This window comes from Pelobates fuscus, chromosome 1, assembly GCF_036172605.1.
Source record: "Pelobates fuscus isolate aPelFus1 chromosome 1, aPelFus1.pri, whole genome shotgun sequence".
Classification (NCBI taxonomy): Eukaryota; Metazoa; Chordata; class Amphibia; order Anura; family Pelobatidae; genus Pelobates; species Pelobates fuscus.
In genome coordinates, this window is record NC_086317.1 from 84,312,309 (window position 1) to 84,330,979 (window position 18,671).

An 18,671-nucleotide genomic window follows, 5' to 3' on the forward strand; every position below is an offset into this window, starting at 1 on the left:
TGTGTAGAAGAAAAACAAAAAAAAACAAACAAAAAAAAAAAACTCATTCCCCACAAGCTCCTTGAAAATTCTGGGAAGTTGTAAGATTGTGAAGAAGGCTCAGCAGTGGGGCAATATCTTCTAATGCAGCAGCTTCAATTTGATGAGTGGTATAATCCCACCCACTCATGAACAAGGTACAAGCTTCTGGGGAAGCAAAATATCACAGCTCATTTACACAATATTAGGGATAAGGTGGTCTAGTCCTTTCAGGTCTAGTTTTACAAAGTGTTGTCCAACCAGCGTTTTGTTCAGAGTGACACTACCAGTGAAGACCAGATGGGGGCGTCTTTTCATCTTTGTTGCTTTCCAGAGAAAACGGAGGGATTCTGACATCAAAATGTGAGCCATCAGGTCGTTCAAAGCGAAATGTACCCCTGAAATGTATACACAGAATGTGTTAAGAGCTAAATTAAAGTGAAAAAAATTTAATTAAAAAAATGAAGCAGGGTAAGATAATCGACTGGCAAAGATCAGAATCCCACCCCATTTCACAATGCAAATAAATATTCATTCCCATTAACGAGTTACTCTGTGCTGAAGGAATAGTGCATTCTCTTCCTTTAGGTGTGATGGTGAAAATGTCAGGCCAAATTCCAGTCACTTTGCAGGCACAGCATTTGTACTAAAAATGTCTAAAGTAAAAACTCACCACATATGTCCACTGGATGCCTGCAAGGACACATGGCTACTGTACTGAAAAGCTGGCTGTTCCTTAGAGAGCACTGGTTCCTGCAGAGGAGAAAAAAAAACAAAGGACAATTGGCTTGAGTGCCATATATTTTAACAAAGGAGCTTCAATAATAGGTTAGTTCCACCATGCAAGAAAAAGGCGCAGGCTTCAGTGGAAACGGTCAAAGCTTCTTTACACAATATTACGGGTAAGAGGAGCCTTTAAATGAACACAGTCCTCCAGAAATAGGTAATGTTGCTATTAAATCCCTAGATTATTTTTTCTTTTCATTATTGTCTGTTGCGTTATTCAAACAGTTGGAAAATATAGCACTTTTTTAGTTATAATTTTATATACCGGTAATGTGTCTAATCACATAAGTGGCCAAATGAAAGCACCCACCATGGCTTGTAGTCCAACAACTGCAATGTGCAAACAAACACTAGAAGCCTTGCTATGCACAATTCTAACATTAAGGGTTACATTAAACTTGTGTGGGTGCCTGTAGTGCATCTTTGAAACCCTCATAGCATAACTTAATAGGTGCTCACCCTGCCTACAACACCACGTCCTCTCACAGTTTCCAAGGTACCGGATAGGCTAAAGATTCGCCAATGTCGTTCTCTGAGCTGTACCACTTCAATCCCCAGGTTCTCCAGTCGAATACAGTACCGCCACTGCAAGCATTAGAAAATAACCAAATGGTCATGCTACATAGAATATGTGAATAAAATCCAATGAGTATTTAGTATTAGAGAACATATCTTTCTTTCCTGCAATAATTTTAAAGTTGCTTTTCTCATCATGCCAGTCTTAAGTACAAAAATCGAAGCTGTATTACCACACTATGTAGGGTCGCACATGGAAGAAGAGGTTATTTAACATATCAATGTCCACATTGCAGTATTAAAAAATATTCTGTTTAAGTCAAATTTCAAAATCTTCAACAACGATGGAACCCATGTTTCAGATCAGAAGAAAAAAAAAAAAATGTTGAGCTTGAAAGGCTGACCATCAATAAGTTTCAACTTGTTGCCTGTCATTGCGTGTAATTTCTTTCCAGATGCCCATGCATGAACACATCTGTATCTAATTAATGTATGCTCATTAACTGCGCGAGAAATCATTTAGAAAGAAGGAAAAACATTATTTGTATAAATAAAAATGTTCCACTTACCCAGTACACATGTGAGTTCTGAGCTTCCTGTAAATACAACACAAACTGTGATCAGCAATGTGCAAACACGTTCTCATTTCCTCTCGCATAGTCTATATTGTACCATATTAAGCTCACCCATCCCTAAGTGGGAGAGTGCTACAAAGAACAATTGTTAACAGTTATTCAAATTATTGTTCTTTGCTTTGATCACACTTTCAAAACCTATTCCTTTATGCATAAATAAAAATGTCAATATCAACATCAACCATTCGTCAGCTGGGGCCATTTTAGACTGACGAGATCTTGGTAGGGTCTGCAAGCCTGTCCTCAGCCGATTTTGACCAGCACTAATCTCAATGTGATTAAAAAGAAAACAGGGTTCCCATCATAATTAAATGCAGTATAATTATGGAAACTGCCAGTAGATGGCACTCACAGACCACTATCTATGTTAAATAGGAAACCCAGGGTTAGGATTAGATTTAAGAGTAAGGTTCGGTTAGAATAAAGGTTAATGTTTTAGGATTATGGATAGTGTATGGTTATGAGTAAGAGTAAGATTAGGGATGATCTACGGTTAGAGTTAGTATAAGCATTTGATTATATCGTTAGTGTGAGTGTTGGTATAGGGTTAGCATTAAATATCAAAAAAATAATTTAGATTCTAGACATTAAGGCATTTAACAATCAGGGTTTAATAGATCTATTTTGAGTTCTTTTTAATTAGCTGCACTGGATGTGTAAAAATTATAAGCAAAAATGTGAAGAAAAAAAAACAACAACTTTCTCCATTTTAAACATTATATTCACACAGTGTCGTGCTTGGTATACACATAGGATATTTGAATGTACTTTTAAAAATGATTATATAATATGTATGGGGGCACTTCAAGAGAAATTATTAAATGACAGCGAAACACTCCAATAGTTCAAATTCACGGGTTTGTTTTGGTTCAGAACTTGGACAATTGCCGGGTTAGTAACCACTGATGTCGGTGTACTAGTCGGTTTATGGGGTGTGTGTGTGTATATATATATATTATATATATATATATATATATATATATATATATATATATATATATATAACCAGACTTTGTTATAAACAGGTACCTAAATAATAAAAAGTTTTGCCATTTGTTAATGTTGATGATCCAGGTCAATAATGCTATCAACATGGGTATCAATGAGCTAAAAAGAGACCCTAATGAAGCTTAACCCTCCATAACATTTCAGCTCTAAGTAAACTAGCCACCATTAAAAGGAGAGGAAGAACACTGACTAAGTATTCTATAGGCACAGGATTCCTGTACTTCCCCGCTTCCTATTCATTTACACACTCAATCACACCTTCCTTCTTTAATCTGTCACACAATGCCTCACACTTCATTATCAGCGGTGTCCCACAGAGAATCAAAATGTGTCTCTCTATTTCAAACAATCATGAAAAGCACAATGGGTATATGTAAATCGGTTTGTTGAAAGGATTGAGTATTCTCCATGTGCAATATTTAGGATATCTATAATCCCGGTGCTCTGCAGTTTTATTCCCAGCAAGCATTTCTGCCAGTTTGCAGATTTTATAATGAATGCTTGTTTTATCAGGATCAGTGCTAATGTAGGTAGCTTAAAAGTAGGTATTTACAGATATTCAGTGAACTAATCCCAATATATGACCGCTTACCAACAATTCCAGATATTTAATGTTTCTTTAAATACTTGAATCTGTCTTCAATTATTACTTGATATGGGAGTACAGTCTACTAAGTGCAGGGCTTGTGTGCCCATAACCTAGCCAGCCACTGTACTTCTCTTTCCATGTAAAAGCACAGCTGCTCAATGCCTCTCAGATAACTGAGACTGCATTACAGTACATTGTATATAACTAGGGATCACAAGACAACAGAAACCACAGAAAGCCCCAGCCTGGCTCCAAAATGGTCAGTGGTTTTAACAAAAATTGCATGAGATTTTTATCATTTCTTGCTCAAATTTTTAGAGTACATAACGAGCAAAAGTTGAGTAAATTACCATGGAATCTCCTACAGCTCAGAGCTGAAGCAGAAGGTGAGGAGGACAAACAGCCGAGCAGAGGACTCAAAGTGGAAAATGTAAGCACCAGCACACATTAGACACTGATGCCATTATCCAATAAGGTCTTCAACAAAAGAGGAGAAGAGACAGGATAAACGTGAGCAGGGTGCAGTTCCTCAACATGAACCCCATGCACCCATAAAAATGATCAATCCACAATCATTAGCACTAATCATCCAACCACACCCTGGGTACCATCCATCAGCTCCAACCTTCCAGCATACCTTTCAAAATGTCTGTCAAAAATTACTGGCAGACTTCATCTACCAGCGCTTCTCGCTCAGGTTCATGCATTTTTTTTTTTTCCTTTACTGCTGACCCCACTGTAGCAACTGGGTCCTCCATTCATTTTGCATACGAGTGAATCTCTGATGGACTTATTCAAGAGGCTGCCAAGATGCACAACAATTTTAAACATTAACCAAGCCAACCACATTGAAACATTGAAAGATCAACCAAAAGAAGGGAAAAACAAAACCAAAAAATCCCACATGAAAATCGGTCAATAAATTGTGTTAGTGTATAAGGTGTAAGTAAAAAAAAAAAAAAAAACTGAATGAATAAAAAATAATGATTTGGGTATCTACCAAGATTTCCTCTGGTGCTAAATATGAAAAATAAACCCATTGGAACCAGAGAATTTCTGAGAGGACAAAATATAAAATTTTATATTGGCTGTCCCAGGCATCTCCGAAAGGAAGACATGAGAAGTAAGTAAATGGTAAATTCGGCGTGCTCTTCCAGCAATCCAAAGCCAGGGAGGAATATGACATAGCAATACAAAGCGTACAGTCAGTTCATGAAAAGTAGTGCAATACACACCCTCATTCCCATGTAGAAGGGGATGACTGTGATTCTAATGTTCTCTGTTGTCTCCCTGTGCACATCAGACAGCTCCAGCCATGGATGGTTCTTCTCCTGCCAGGCACGCAGGGTCTCTCTTGCGACAAAGGGTGGAACTGCACATGAAAGGGATACAGTGTTAGAAGGACCGACATCAATTTACCATTTAAAGTAAATGCACTCGCTTTTGGCAAAACGTTACCTTTGGTCTGGTCAAAACTCAAGAACCTCTCAAACAGTTCATGTTGTATGGGTATCTGGTCAGCGGAGTTGTACGGAAGGATATCCTCATGGCTAACATAGTCCAAACCTTTATGACAAATAAATAACCATTGTAAGAATCACTGCTTGAAGGTTCAACAGGTGCTGACATTAAACAGGATCCTTTGAGCCAATTTCTATACTTTCTTTGGGGGCAATATTAGATTTTATGGTTTCTACAGACACAACGTGCATATATGCTTTGATATTTTTCCCATAACATTTCTATTGGTTCTTTCAATGTAACTGGAGGCTAGAATAAAACCTCCATTCACGTACAGGTGAAGTGAATGTGTCTATTATTATTATTATAAGCAGTTTTAAATATACTGATAAATAAAGGTCAATCTCCAGAAATATTTAGCATGCTGGAATAGTGTGCAATGAATGGACTTTCAATCTCACAACCAAAAGGTACAGCAACTTTTTTTTTTTGTCTAAAAAAAAAAAAAAACACAACACTTTAATTTAATTGTGTGGTAAATGTCTCCTGTATCTATATAATTAATTTTAATTTGTCCTCAAGCCACAACAGTAGTACGCATGATGTGAAGGTTGCTGTAAGTTATGGCATTCCAGACATGTGAGTGCATTAGCAAACAAAATGCGGCTCAATACGATGAAGAATTTGGTCATTAACATATTCAAGAGTAAATGGTTATTAAAATTACCAACCAGGTATTGCATAAAGTGCTCGACTGTCATCATGATTTGCAAGGAACGTCACTGCCTCAGTCTGTGACCTCTGAGACTGAGAAAAGAAAGAGATAACAGTGATCAGGATCCACATTACATGAACTATGTGAGCATAAAAAAATATCAAATACAGCTAGGCCTGTTGACCATAAGTTCACAACTCATCAGATTTAGTAAACTTGGTCAATGTCCATTTAACAAATCAGGATTGAGGATACTATACACAAGGAAAAACTTCAATCCAGTACTTGCTTAGCTAGATATAGGAAGAGATCAGACTACTCAAGGATAAAAATTATCACAAAACCACTAAACAGATACATTGACTAAACAAAGTTACATACAGATAACAGATACATTGACTAAACAAAAAAACAAAAAAAATTTTTTTTTTTTTAAGTGTTAACACTTTACATTCCAAGAAGGTTAAAGCATAATCTGATCGACAAAACCAGGAAATGACTTATTGCTTATTTGGGTGAATCCTGACAGCTTTGTGTATCGAGGGCCCATTAATTATAATAAATCAGATTACAAAACATAAGTTACATTTTTGCCAACATTTAACAGCCCCCACTCATGGAACATCTAATAGCCCACACTCACAGGTGCACTATGCCCCCTCAATTAATGCTTTAGATGCCTCACCATGGGGACATGTGGTCCCTCTCTATTGGATTAGCGACTGCCACTGGCTGCTCGTTGTTTAGTATACATGCCCCTACTTGCAGCACAGCTGGCAGGGGCAGGAGGGAGGATTTAACCTCCTTTATAGTAATATGTGGGTCATATTGACCTCCCAATAAGTTGATGGGAAGCATAGGAGGTAAGCTCTCTTCCAATAATATAAAAACGAACAAACAAAAGAACAAATTGCAAGATGAAATCTCGTCCAACAAGCAATTAGTCCTTTATTTTATTCATTATCAATTGTATTTGCTCATTCGTCTTTCGGAGTGCCCAAGTCTAAAATAAACCATTCAAAGAACCTGGAATCATCTCCAATTCCAGACTATGTAACAATTATCTAATTGTACAGAGTCACTTATTCATTAGCATCTTTTTGTGTTTGCTTTATTTTTTATATTTTTTCTTCCTAATTTATTTATTTATTTTGCTCGCAGGGAAGGTTAATAAATTAAAACCATGCCCATATAATTGAGGGAGGAAGGGACCTTTATAGGAATCAAAATGTCAACATACCTCTCAGTGGAAATCAAGCCTAGACAAGGTATTTTAGATGATCCACAGCCATATACCACGTGCAGCTGTTGGGTAGGAAGGAAGCTGGCAGGGGCTGTACCAGTAATGTGAGACACAGGGACATGAAGTTGTTCTTCTCTTACAAAGATAGAGCTTGCCAGATACTAGTGCCCCAGTGATGCCACACCTAGGAATCTGTATTACTACAGCATTTACTTAGTGCCAATATACCCTGATCAGCAACAACATTAAAACCACCGACAGAGGAAGTGAATAACATTGATTATATCATTACAATGGCACCTGACAATGGGTGGAATATATCAAGCAGCAACAGTCAGGACTTGAATTTCATGTGAAGGGCTTTGAAAAGGGCCAAATAGTAATGGCTAGACAATTGGGTCAGAGCATCTCCAAAATGGCAGGTCTAGTTAGGTGTTCCCAGTATGTAGTGGTTAGTACCATGTAAGCACGGTGCGTTTGCGTCGTTTACCTGGGGAAGAGATGGCAGCAGAATGCACTATGGGAAGAAGACTAGCCGGCGGAGGCTGGGTTATGCGCTGGGCATTGTTCTGCTTGAAAACATTTGGTCCTGGCATTTATGTGGCTGTTACTTTGACATGTATCACCTACCTAGATATTGTTTTGGGTCACGTATACTCCTTCATGGCAATGGTGTTCCTCATGGCAAGGGCCACTTTCAGCAGATAATTGTGCAGAATTCTGTTGCTATTTTTCCACAAACGTTGACATTTTTTATTTTTTTATTTTTTACAGAGACTTCCAGTTAACTAGTATATGAACAATGCATAGGACTTACTATATGAGGGCAATCCCGTGCGTCAATCAGTACTTGGTAATATGTGTGGGTTTTGCCTTTGACTTCTTTGGATCCGTGAGCGGATGAAGTTTCAGCCCTGCACATGGAATACAGAGAATAAATCACACTATGTACACATGTACACACATCCTACCCTTCTTAACATGTGCAGCATACATAATTACCTACAGATATCCCAGTCATAGATATACTCACTTATCTGAAACAGAGGAAGCAACATCTCTATCATAAAGTCTTGCCTGCCAAGGAAAAAGGACGATTCCTCTGTATCCAAAGATACTGTGAAGAAATAGCTGCAGAAAAATAAAATTACCAATTTTTTTTCTTGAATTCTGTACAGGTTTCATACCTGTAAAAAAAAAGAGGTATAATCTCCCCTCTCCACACACACACACACATATAAATGTCTTTAAATTCCATAGTATAAGCTTGTATTGCTTTGTAAAGCTCATTAGAAGACTACTTGGTGTCAGGGAATTGTCATAGGCCCCTGTGTAAGGCAATGACATGACAGAAAGCCTCACCAGAAAATACAGCAAATAATACTTTGCTAATGTGTGTACAGAGGAGTCTTTATATGTGTATCGCTGCGAACTGCACAGAGATCTAAATTGAAAGGATCATTCTGGGCATCATAATAACTTTGTTGCAATATATTGTTACGGTGTCAGAAGGTCCCAGGCACCGTTTTACCTGAAGGGGTTAAACCATCAATCCCAAAGTCTTCAAACTGGCACCAGATTGATCTGCTCCTGCACATCCACTCAATGTCCGAGGCTTTAATCATGAGGCCTCAAACTGGGCACCACTATAGGCAGAGAGCATCAACTCGTGCTTTCAGCCTATCAGTAGCTCCCCATTAAGAAAAGCGAGTGAAAAAGGTACCTTTGAAGTCCTCACTGCATGGCACTGTTGCCAGGTGACCTATGGTGACTGACAGGCAGATTAAAAAAAATAATAAAAAAAACACTGCAGAGCTTTAAACTGCCATTTGTATGGCAATTTTGGTTGCGGAAAGAGAAGGAAAGAAACACACACAAAAAAAAACAAAAAAACTCAACCTCATAAAGTCTTTCAGTCCCACAATCTATTGATTAGGCCTTGCAGTACAATGCAATCACAGGTGTTGTCTAAGTGGTGGCAGAATTGGAAACCGGATGGGAGAATTTTTCTGAAAACATGTAGGTACCCAATTTCCTAGTTTAACCCCAGTGCTGGCTGCAGATATTAGCTGTATGGCCACTATTCAATTAAACTGCTGCTTTCAGCAGCAATGGGATTATAAACTCACTCCGCGTGGCTGAATATCCGCTTGTTAATGGACGAGTAGAATTTTAAGCCTTAATATGAAAAACCATACACCGGACATCACTTACTTGACCCGTTTCATATTTTCCTTGTTGTTTTGGCTCCTCAAATACTCCCACTGTCTCCAGGACCTTTCCTTCGGCTCGGTTTCTAGTTAATATAAACAAGAGTGCTCATTATTAGAGATACACTGGTATGCAGTAATATAGGCAGAACATTACATTTTCCAAATGCCTAGTAAGGATTTATTCACCAGATTTCAGGATCAAAATTTTAGACCATGACAGCAGGAAAATCAAGTCAGCTTTGTTTGAAGTTCAGCAATTAAGGCCTAACATTTGAAATTAACTTAAAGGTTCAGTAAACAGAGCCATTCAAGACAAGAAATTGGCCCAATTCACTCACCCATGCAATGGAAGCTTTCCCTGTGAAAGGCTGGGTTCCACACTGAACCCAAGCAGCACTTAGGTAGGGTACAATGCCAGCATAAAAAAAAATGAAATAAAAATTCTGTCAACCACCAGGAGATAAATGGTAATTAAGTTAAATGTATATAAAAACACTGCACTTGTTTTAAGGCATGGTAAACAGAAAAAGTTGATAATAAAAGTTATGTCAATAATACCTTTACAACCAAGGCTGTCTGAAACAAAAAACAAACCAATTTCTAGGGGTTTCTGTGCACACTAATGCAGCTGAGCTGACGGTGATACAGTGTTGTCTGCATTTGAAAAACTGTACATTCAAGAATAAGTGCAGTGTTCGCTTCAGCTACCGGATTATAAACGGGAATTGAAAGATAAAAGGAACACCTCTCTGTAGTGGTTATGGTGCCCGGAGTGCCCTTGCGCCCCCTCCACGTAAGTTGTTAAAACCTTCTTAGAGCAGTTTTACTTTCTTCTTGCGGTTTTGATGGGCGCTGCTCCGCACCTTTTTTCAGCCAGTGATGCCGGTCTGAGAGCAATTCGCTTATTCTGCACAGCTTAGTTCATGGAAGCTAACATAAGCTGCAGTAGAAATGGGCAGCACTCTATAGCTCCAGATAAGGAGTTTAAACATCCTAAAATAGTCTGACTACTTACACTGGAGGTGGGTGCTAGGGAACTCCTTGAACCAATACTACTATAGCACACTGTAGTGGTTATGGTGCTTGGTGAGTTCCTTTAGAAGGGACACTAGCACCAAGTCAACATTTGATAGGTTTGTTGATATGCTATATTTGTTTGCATGCTCAAAATTCCAATCTAGTTTTTGTATTAGCCTGCCTAGCCTCGCCCCCTCATACTAGAAATCATTGTATGTACACAACTCAGTCACGGACAGCACTGAATGATCTGGAAGCCAAGCAGCCTGTATTTGAAAGAGAGACACAAAGTAAGGATATCGCTACCTGTCTATTGTTTCTCTGTCTGCAACTTTGCTGTGGATTAAATAAAGAAGCTTTATTTTATGTTTTAAGTGAGCAGAAGAAAGCATTACACTACAAGGAAGGAAGGTTAGCTGTCCGGAACACAGAATCCAAGGGTTAAACGGTGCTTTAACAAAACTTTATACAACGCTTTTCTAATCTGTACATATGCAGTCAATTCTTGGCTTTGCTGTGCATAGACTAGGTCTCACAGTGAGCTGGGCAATAAGCAGCAACAGCAGGATTCTCTCCCACTGTGTTCCATGCAGTTAAACATCCAGTGGGTGTAATAACTATCCTTTATGACTGCTTTCTTCTGCTTACTTGTAATATGCAATGAATTGGTTTTATTCAGCTGCAGCCATGCAGCAGACAGGTAATGATATACCCTTACGAGTTTACCTGTCGCTTCTGTATTAACTCTTGGCTGTTTGCATACACAAGTAAGAAAGGGAGTCTATTCCTGTAATGAGGGGTGTGGCTAATGAAGCAATACGGTCCAGATTTCTGCAAAACATTTATTTTTTTTGTGCAAAAACTACTGATATTAGTTGTGCAAAAAATGTCAAGATATAATGTGGTCACAACCTATGAAAATGCATTAGGATAGTTTTACTGCCTGTTAGTACCATGGGAACCTAAATGCTTGTATGTTTTTCTTTTTATTTAACAGCAGATAGCTTAAACCACTTCTCCGTGATCGGTGTGCTCCCTCACAACACCAGTATGCCACAACACTGTGCTAGATGTGCCATGCAGGGCTGTCATCAAGGGTTACAACCCCAACACTTGTAAAGGGCCTGGGTCCCTTACATATACACAGATCAAAGATCTCCCTACCCAGGTTTTTACAGAATTGCGCAGCATGAAGTGGGGGCAGGAGGCTCTCAGCCTTCTCCTCTGTGGCTGGCCCGAGGCCCGGCTTTCAGAGCATTGCTGCTAGATTCCATGAGGCTTCCCCAAACTCCGACCCTCCAGATGTTGCTGAATTACAACTCCCATGATTCTATGAATGAAATAGGCTGCGAATCATGGGATGTGTATATCAGCAACATCTGGAGGGCCGGAGTATGGGGAAGCCTGTTCCACATGGTGCCAGGGCTCGCAAGAAGGTCCTTCTCCCGGCAGAACTGAAAAGCCTGAGGCCAAGGCTGAGAGCCTCGAACGTGACACACTGGACACAGGGAGGGTGGAATAAACTTTCGAAAAAAGAATAAAATAAATAGAAATATTATAAAAATCAAAAGCAGCTCCGCTCTCAGCACCCGCAAAACCCAGTCCCTATCCTACCCCACAAACTCTCTTAAACTACACACACATACACACACACACAATTACTGTATTTGTTCATTGGAAAGCTGACTGTGGTATTTAATAATGAGCAAACTCACTGGTATGTTCTGTGGGGACAAGTGACAATGTTCTGTGTATGGATTTTAAATGCTCCTATATTATATTTAATATTTTTAGGGGATTTTTTTTTCTTTGCTTGTGGTGTACAGCAGAACTTTGGGAAGAGCTTTGGTGTACCTTGGGTGAGAAAAGGTTGATGAGCAGTGAGTTAAATAATGAGCAAAACAAGGGGAGATCAATTTGGGGCTATTAATTCAATACTTTGTGATAGTAAAATCTCAAACATTCGCTGTGAGATCTCACAATTCTAAGAATGCACTGACGGTTGACACACCCCTTCAACGTGCTGACAGGTTGATTGTGTTACATAACCAAAAAAAAAAATAAACCCCAAACATTCTGCATTTTGTGAAGGAGCAAAGCATATTCCAAATTATATGTAGCAGCCCTGAACCACTTTCAGTGTGCAGAGAAAACAAAACACAGTGCCCAGTCACTGTTGATTCATTCCATGAAGATTTGTGTATTTCAGGCCTGTTATGTCACCACAAGGTGATCCTGCCAAGCCAGATGATAAGCTGAGTGTTTACAGTGATCGCCAAAAGGATGTGTTAATACCAATCTGTACACTGGACTCCTAATTTACACAAACAGCTGGTATTAGGTATACATTTTGAAATGTTCTTTAATATGTAATGGGAAAGCAGTCACATATTTCAAATATCTATATTCACGCTAAAGACTAATGGACCTAAAACATATATTGCCAATATAGTTGTATACGTACATATTTGTATTAATGTGCTTCAGAAAAAGTTTGCTAGCTGAATTCAAATGCTCCTATTACAGACAATATATGAAATGATAAATAGGCAGCTGTCACCACAAGTTGCAGAGGGTCCCGAAAAAGTGACAAATAATATCAGTTCACCACCTAATGGGGACTACATTTCCCACGATGCTCAGCCAGCAAAAAGTAACTCAAAACAGACTAACCTGGACAGCCCAGATGAATGATGACTGCAATTCCCATGATACTCAGCCCAGAGTAATGAGGACTGAAATTCCCATGATACTCAGCCCAGAGTAATGAGGACTGAAATTCCCATGATACTCAGCCCAGATGAATGTGGACTGCAATTCCCATGATACTCAGCCCAGATGAATGAGGACTGCAATTCCCATGATACTCAGCCCAGATGAATGAGGACTGCAATTCCCATGATACTCAGCCCAGAGTAATGAGGACTGCAATTCCCATGATACTCAGCCCAGAGTAATGAGGACTGCAATTCCCATGATACTCAGCCCAGAGTAATGAGGACTGCAATTCCCATGATACTCAGCCCAGAGTAATGAGGACTGCAATTCCCATGATACTCAGCCCAGAGTAATGAGGACTGCAATTCCCATGATACTCAGCCCAGAGTAATGAGGACTGCAATTCCCATGATACTCAGCCCAGAGTAATGAGGACTGCAATTCCCATGATACTCAGCCCAGAGTAATGAGGACTGCAATTCCCATGATACTCAGCCCAGAGTAATGAGGACTGCAATTCCCATGATACTCAGCCCAGAGTAATGAGGACTGCAATTCCCATGATACTCAGCCCAGAGTAATGAGGACTGCAATTCCCATGATACTCAGCCCAGATGAATGTGGACTGCAATTCCCATGATACTCAGCCCAGATGAATGTGGACTGCAATTCCCATGATACTCAGCCCAGATGAATGTGGACTGCAATTCCCATGATACTCAGCCCAGATGAATGTGGACTGCAATTCCCATGATACTCAGCCCAGATGAATGTGGACTGCAATTCCCATGATACTCAGCCCAGATGAATGTGGACTGCAATTCCCATGATACTCAGCCCAGATGAATGTGGACTGCAATTCCCATGATACTCAGCCCAGATGAATGTGGACTGCAATTCCCATGATACTCAGCCCAGATGAATGTGGACTGCAATTCCCATGATACTCAGCCCAGATGAATGTGGACTGCAATTCCCATGATACTCAGCCCAGATGAATGTGGACTGCAATTCCCATGATACTCAGCCCAGATGAATGTGGACTGCAATTCCCATGATACTCAGCCCAGATGAATGTGGACTGCAATTCCCATGGTACAGAAAAGCATTGGCCGAGCATGAGATGGACATAATTGCATCTGACAAACATGTTGGGGAGCTAATCACGGGTCTGACTTGTTAAATTACTGCAAATACCAGAAATATATGATATAAGCAGAGTTCACACCCAGTAAATATCCCCCTCGCTATCACTGTAGGTTATACATTACTGAGTAAATATTCACTCCCCCCCTCCTGTCACTGAGTAAATATTCACTCCCCCCCTGTCACTGCAGGTTATACATTACTGAGTGCTTAATGTGGTTATGATCTGACCCGTCTCCCCCTCCCCGGTTACCGGGATGACAGCGCCCGGTCCTGCTGGAAGCGACACCCACACACCGCTCGTATCGCAGCGGGTCGGAACTGAGCGCCCAGACCGGCCGGTACCGCAGCACGCCGGTAGCGGCTCAGCACCGATAGGCAACGCCGCGCAGCACACGCCGCCATGGTGCTGCGGAGGTCGTACGGCAGATGGCAGGCGTCAGGCGTCAGGCGCCTGATTCTGACGAGACGCGCTTTACGCGCTCTCCTTAGAGCTTGTGCGCTGACCTTCTTCCCAGGATGCTCTGCGCGCCCTCTACGGTTCCGACCTTCTTCCCAGGATGCAGTGCGCGTCCCAGTGCTCTGACCTTCTAACCCAGAATCCTGTGCGTGCTGTCCTATTGCGGAAGTAACCATGGCCGGGGAGTACCTGGCAGGGCAGCCGCTGCTTACAGCGCTGCAGAAAGAGAAACCCGGACTGAAAGACGAGTCCAGGGCACTGGCCGAGAAAGCCCTGACCCATGGCCCCGGTGCTATAGTGCCTTTCAGTGTAGTGCGGGAACTGCACCAAATCCTGAGGGAGAAAGGTCAGAGAACCAGGAATCCCATTAACCTTGGAACTGGAGGGGATAGGGGGCTCTGGGTCTAGGGGGTACTGGAGGGTACAGGGGCTCTAGGGGTAGGGGGGAACTGGATGGGGCTCTGGGGGTAGGGGGGGAACTGGTAAAGACAGGGGTCTCTAGGGGGTAGGGGGGGAACTGGTAAAGACAGGGGGCTCTGTGGGGTAGGGGGGGGGACTGGTGAGGACAGGGGTCTCTAGGGGGTAGGAGGGGAACTGGTGAGGACAGGGGTCTCTGGGGGTAGGAGGGGAACTGGTGAGGACAGGGGTCTCTGGGGGTAGGGGGGGAACTGGTGAGGGCAGCGGTCTCTAGGGGGTAGGAGGAGAACTGGTGAGGACAGGGGTCTCTAGGGGGTAGGAGGGGAACTGGTGAGGACAGGGGTCTCTGGGGGTAGGAGGGGAACTGGTGAGGACAGGGGTCTCTGGGGGTAGGGGGGAACTGGTGAGGACAGGGGTCTCTAGGGGGTAGGAGGGGAACTGGTGAGGACAGGGGTCTCTGGGGGTAGGAGGGGAACTGGTGAGGACAGGGGTCTCTGGGGGTAGGGGGGAACTGGTGAGGACAGGGGTCTCTAGGGGGTAGGAGGGGAACTGGTGAGGACAGGGGTCTCTGGGGGTAGAGGGGAACTGGTGAGGATAGGGGGTAGGAGGGGAACTTGTGAGGACAGGGGTCTCTAGGGGGTAGGAGGGGAACTGGTGAGGACAGGGGTCTCTAGGGGGTAGGAGGGGAACTGGTGAGGACAGGGGTCTCTGGGGGTAGAGGGGGAACTGGTGAGGACAGGGGGCTCTGTGGGGTAGGAGAGAACTACAGAGGACAAGGGGGTTCTGGGGTAGGGGGGAACTGGAGTGGGCGAGGGGGGTTCTGTTAGATCTAATATTTGGGCTGGTAACATTCTCCAGTTCAGCAATACAAATTGTGAGGCTAAGCTTTAAAAATGCATCTTAAATTGCCTTTCTGGTACAGTTATTAATAAATATATCTTCTATTATTGGTATTTATATAGCGTTAACTTATTCCTCAGCACTTGACAATATTAGCAAAAGAGGAAATGTAACAATATATATGAGAATTACAAAATGTTACAACAGGGCTTGTCAAATTTGCTTGGCATCTAGGAACAAGTTAGGAGCCAGACTTTTCAATGTCAAACATACAATTCTTAAAGGGACACTAGTCACCAGAAACACTACAGCCTAATGTAGTTGTTCTGAAGTCTATATCCTATTCCTACATGATTCTCAATGTAAATACTGACTTTTCAGATAAAAGGTAGTATTTACATTGCTGCCTGGTAACACTTCTAGTGACAGTCACACAGACGGCCTCTAAAGGTGCTTCTTGGATGTTTATGCGCCCCATAGGAATGCATTGATTTAATGCATCTCTATGAGAAGTTAATTGGCACAGCATTGCATTTTGATGCGCTTGTGCAATAGTCGCCCAATGTTTTTCTATAGGGAAGCATTAGATTGGCTGTGATCTCCGCCATAGAGGTGGGGCCAGCCGCGTGTGATTTTTTTTTTTCTTTTCCAAGTGCTTGGAGGGGGTCAGGTAACCTAAACATACACACTCACTGGCAAAGACACATGCTGACTTGATACACACTCACTGACAGAGAGACGCTCACTCACTGATTTGAGATATACACACACACACTGATACTGCAACACTCACAAATGATTACTTTTTAAATTTAAATCCACTTCCTACCTTTAAAAGAGGTGGAGTGGATCAGCTTTCCCTGGGGTCCTGTGGGGCTGTTGCCATCTCCCTGCTCTGATCACTAGAGCGCTGTTCAGCATCAGATACCGGACCAAAGGTCTGTTTCGATCCAGGAAGTGCCTCCAGTGGCTGTCTAGGTTTATCATTGTCTATGTTTTTCATTGCAGCACTAAGTGCAAAAGGGACACTGGACTCATCATTTAAATATGTCTGTTTTATTGCAGTAAAAGTTACGTGTATTGAGAACTTGGGAAATAACATTTATGAGGAATGATTTACAGTGCCAGAGAAAAGGGACAGGGTCTACGCATAAAATTAAAATCCACTTCATTAAGTTGTAGTTTGATTGATGCTTTGAGTGGGTCAATAACAGCCTGTAGTAAAGGAACATACCTACATTTAAATACTATTACCAGGTAGATGTCATGCATCCTCTATTCATACCTCTCAAGTGTCCCTATTCAGGAAGGATAGTCCCTATTTTGGGTCCAAATCCCTTTATCCCTCTTTTCTCTTCTATTTTAGTTTTCTAAGAGCAACTTATTGTTGGTGTGTCTGAGGGTATAACAAAGCTATCATACTCACAGTATTGTCTTTAACCTACAATAAATTTGTGTAGTAATGAGTTTGTGAAAATAAGATTTTTGTTCTAAATTACATTTTAGTTGCATAAGCTATTAGCAAGTCATCTAAAAATTTCCAGAAAAGCCCCATCCCTGGCCATACACCCACTCTTACCCCTAAATTAAATTGTCCCACTTTTATCTATTTGAAATATTGGTAGTTATGCCCTTTCAATAAAGTTTTTCCACTCTGCCCCTGGGAGACTGTCTGTGCCTACAGTCTCTCCTCCTCTATGGACAAAGGTTGCACGTTTGTACTCAGTATTACGAATGCATCAATGACATTCAGAGGTTTCCCAATAGAATTCTTACATATTCAATGTTTTTTGGGTTTTATAGAAGTTCCCAAAACCATTCTCATGCACCATATTGCTTCCTACAACCGATTCTAAATACTTAAAGGACCACTATAGGCACCCAGACCACTTCAGCTTAATGAAGTGGTCTGGGTGCCAGGTCCATCTAGGGTTACCCCTGCCTGCTCTACATATGGGTTAATCCAGCCTCTAGTGGCTTTCTCATTGACAGCCGCTAGAGGCGCTTCCGCACTTCTCACAAGTTTGTTTTCCTGGCACTATAATGGTCCTTTAAAGAATAAACCACCAGGGCTCCATAAGAACTAAACAGGATTACATTTGTTAGTCCCTGTTGCAGTACATTTTAGAGTTATTTTACTTTAAATAGGTCAGTATCATGCTTTCTTTTGAAGAGATGAGTATTGAAAAGGTTCTTTGATCTTGTATGGAAGGAAGCAGATATTTATTTAGCTAGTCTCTGTTTGTTTGTTTTTTGTTTTGTTTTTTGTTTCACATTATTATAAGCTCATTAAAGGGAAACTCCAGTGCCAGGAAAAGATCCGTTTTCCTGGCACTGGAGGGTCCCTCTCCCTCCCACCCCCCAATCCCCGGTCACTGAAGGGGTGAAAACCCCTTCAGTCACTTACCTGAGGCAGCGGCGATGTCCCTCGCCGCTGTCTCCTCCTCCGCGACGTTCCTCCTGTCCATTGCGTCGGCCAGTGGGCGAGACTGATCCCGCCCACCGGCCGAGGAGACCTAATGCGCATGCGCATTACGTTTCCCCATAGGAAAGCATTGAAAAATCATTTCAATGCTTTCCTATGGGGTTTTGAGCGACGCTGGAGGTCCTCACACAGCGTGAGGACGTCCAGCGACGCTCTACCACAGGTTTCCTGTGCTATGGACCAGGAAGTGACCTCTAGTGGCTGTCTAGTAGACAGCCACTAGAGGTGGAGTTAACCCTGCAAGGTAATTATTGCAGTTTATGAAAAACTGCAATAATTACACTTGCAGGGTTAAGAGTAGTGGGAGTTGGCACCCAGACCACTCCAATGAGCAGAAGTGGTCTGGGTGCCTGGAGTGTCCCTTTAAGTAGTTCAGTTAGATAGTCCACTCTACTCTCATTCCT

General features: G+C 41.7%; 2 protein-coding genes across 2 annotated transcripts in view; one reads left to right on the plus strand and one right to left on the minus strand.

Moving 5' to 3' along the window:
• Positions 1–14,711, minus strand: POLDIP2 (DNA polymerase delta interacting protein 2). Its single transcript, XM_063449942.1, has 11 exons — positions 14,319–14,711; positions 9,186–9,267; positions 8,005–8,102; positions 7,789–7,885; positions 5,745–5,820; positions 5,011–5,118; positions 4,788–4,924; positions 1,890–1,916; positions 1,264–1,389; positions 692–771; positions 1–416 (listed from the first exon to the last, which is right to left on the minus strand). Exons 1-11 carry the CDS (start codon positions 14,699–14,701, stop codon positions 302–304), a joined length of 1,329 nt encoding a protein of 442 aa, XP_063306012.1. The 5' UTR covers positions 14,702–14,711; the 3' UTR covers positions 1–301.
• TMEM199 (transmembrane protein 199) overlaps positions 14,617–18,671 on the plus strand; it is a 21,345-nt gene continuing 17,290 nt past the window's right edge. Inside the window, exon 1 of the mRNA XM_063449943.1 lies at positions 14,617–14,871. Coding sequence (XP_063306013.1) covers positions 14,700–14,871 — 172 coding nt within the window. The 5' untranslated portion in view covers positions 14,617–14,699. The remainder of the gene's footprint in view (positions 14,872–18,671) is intronic.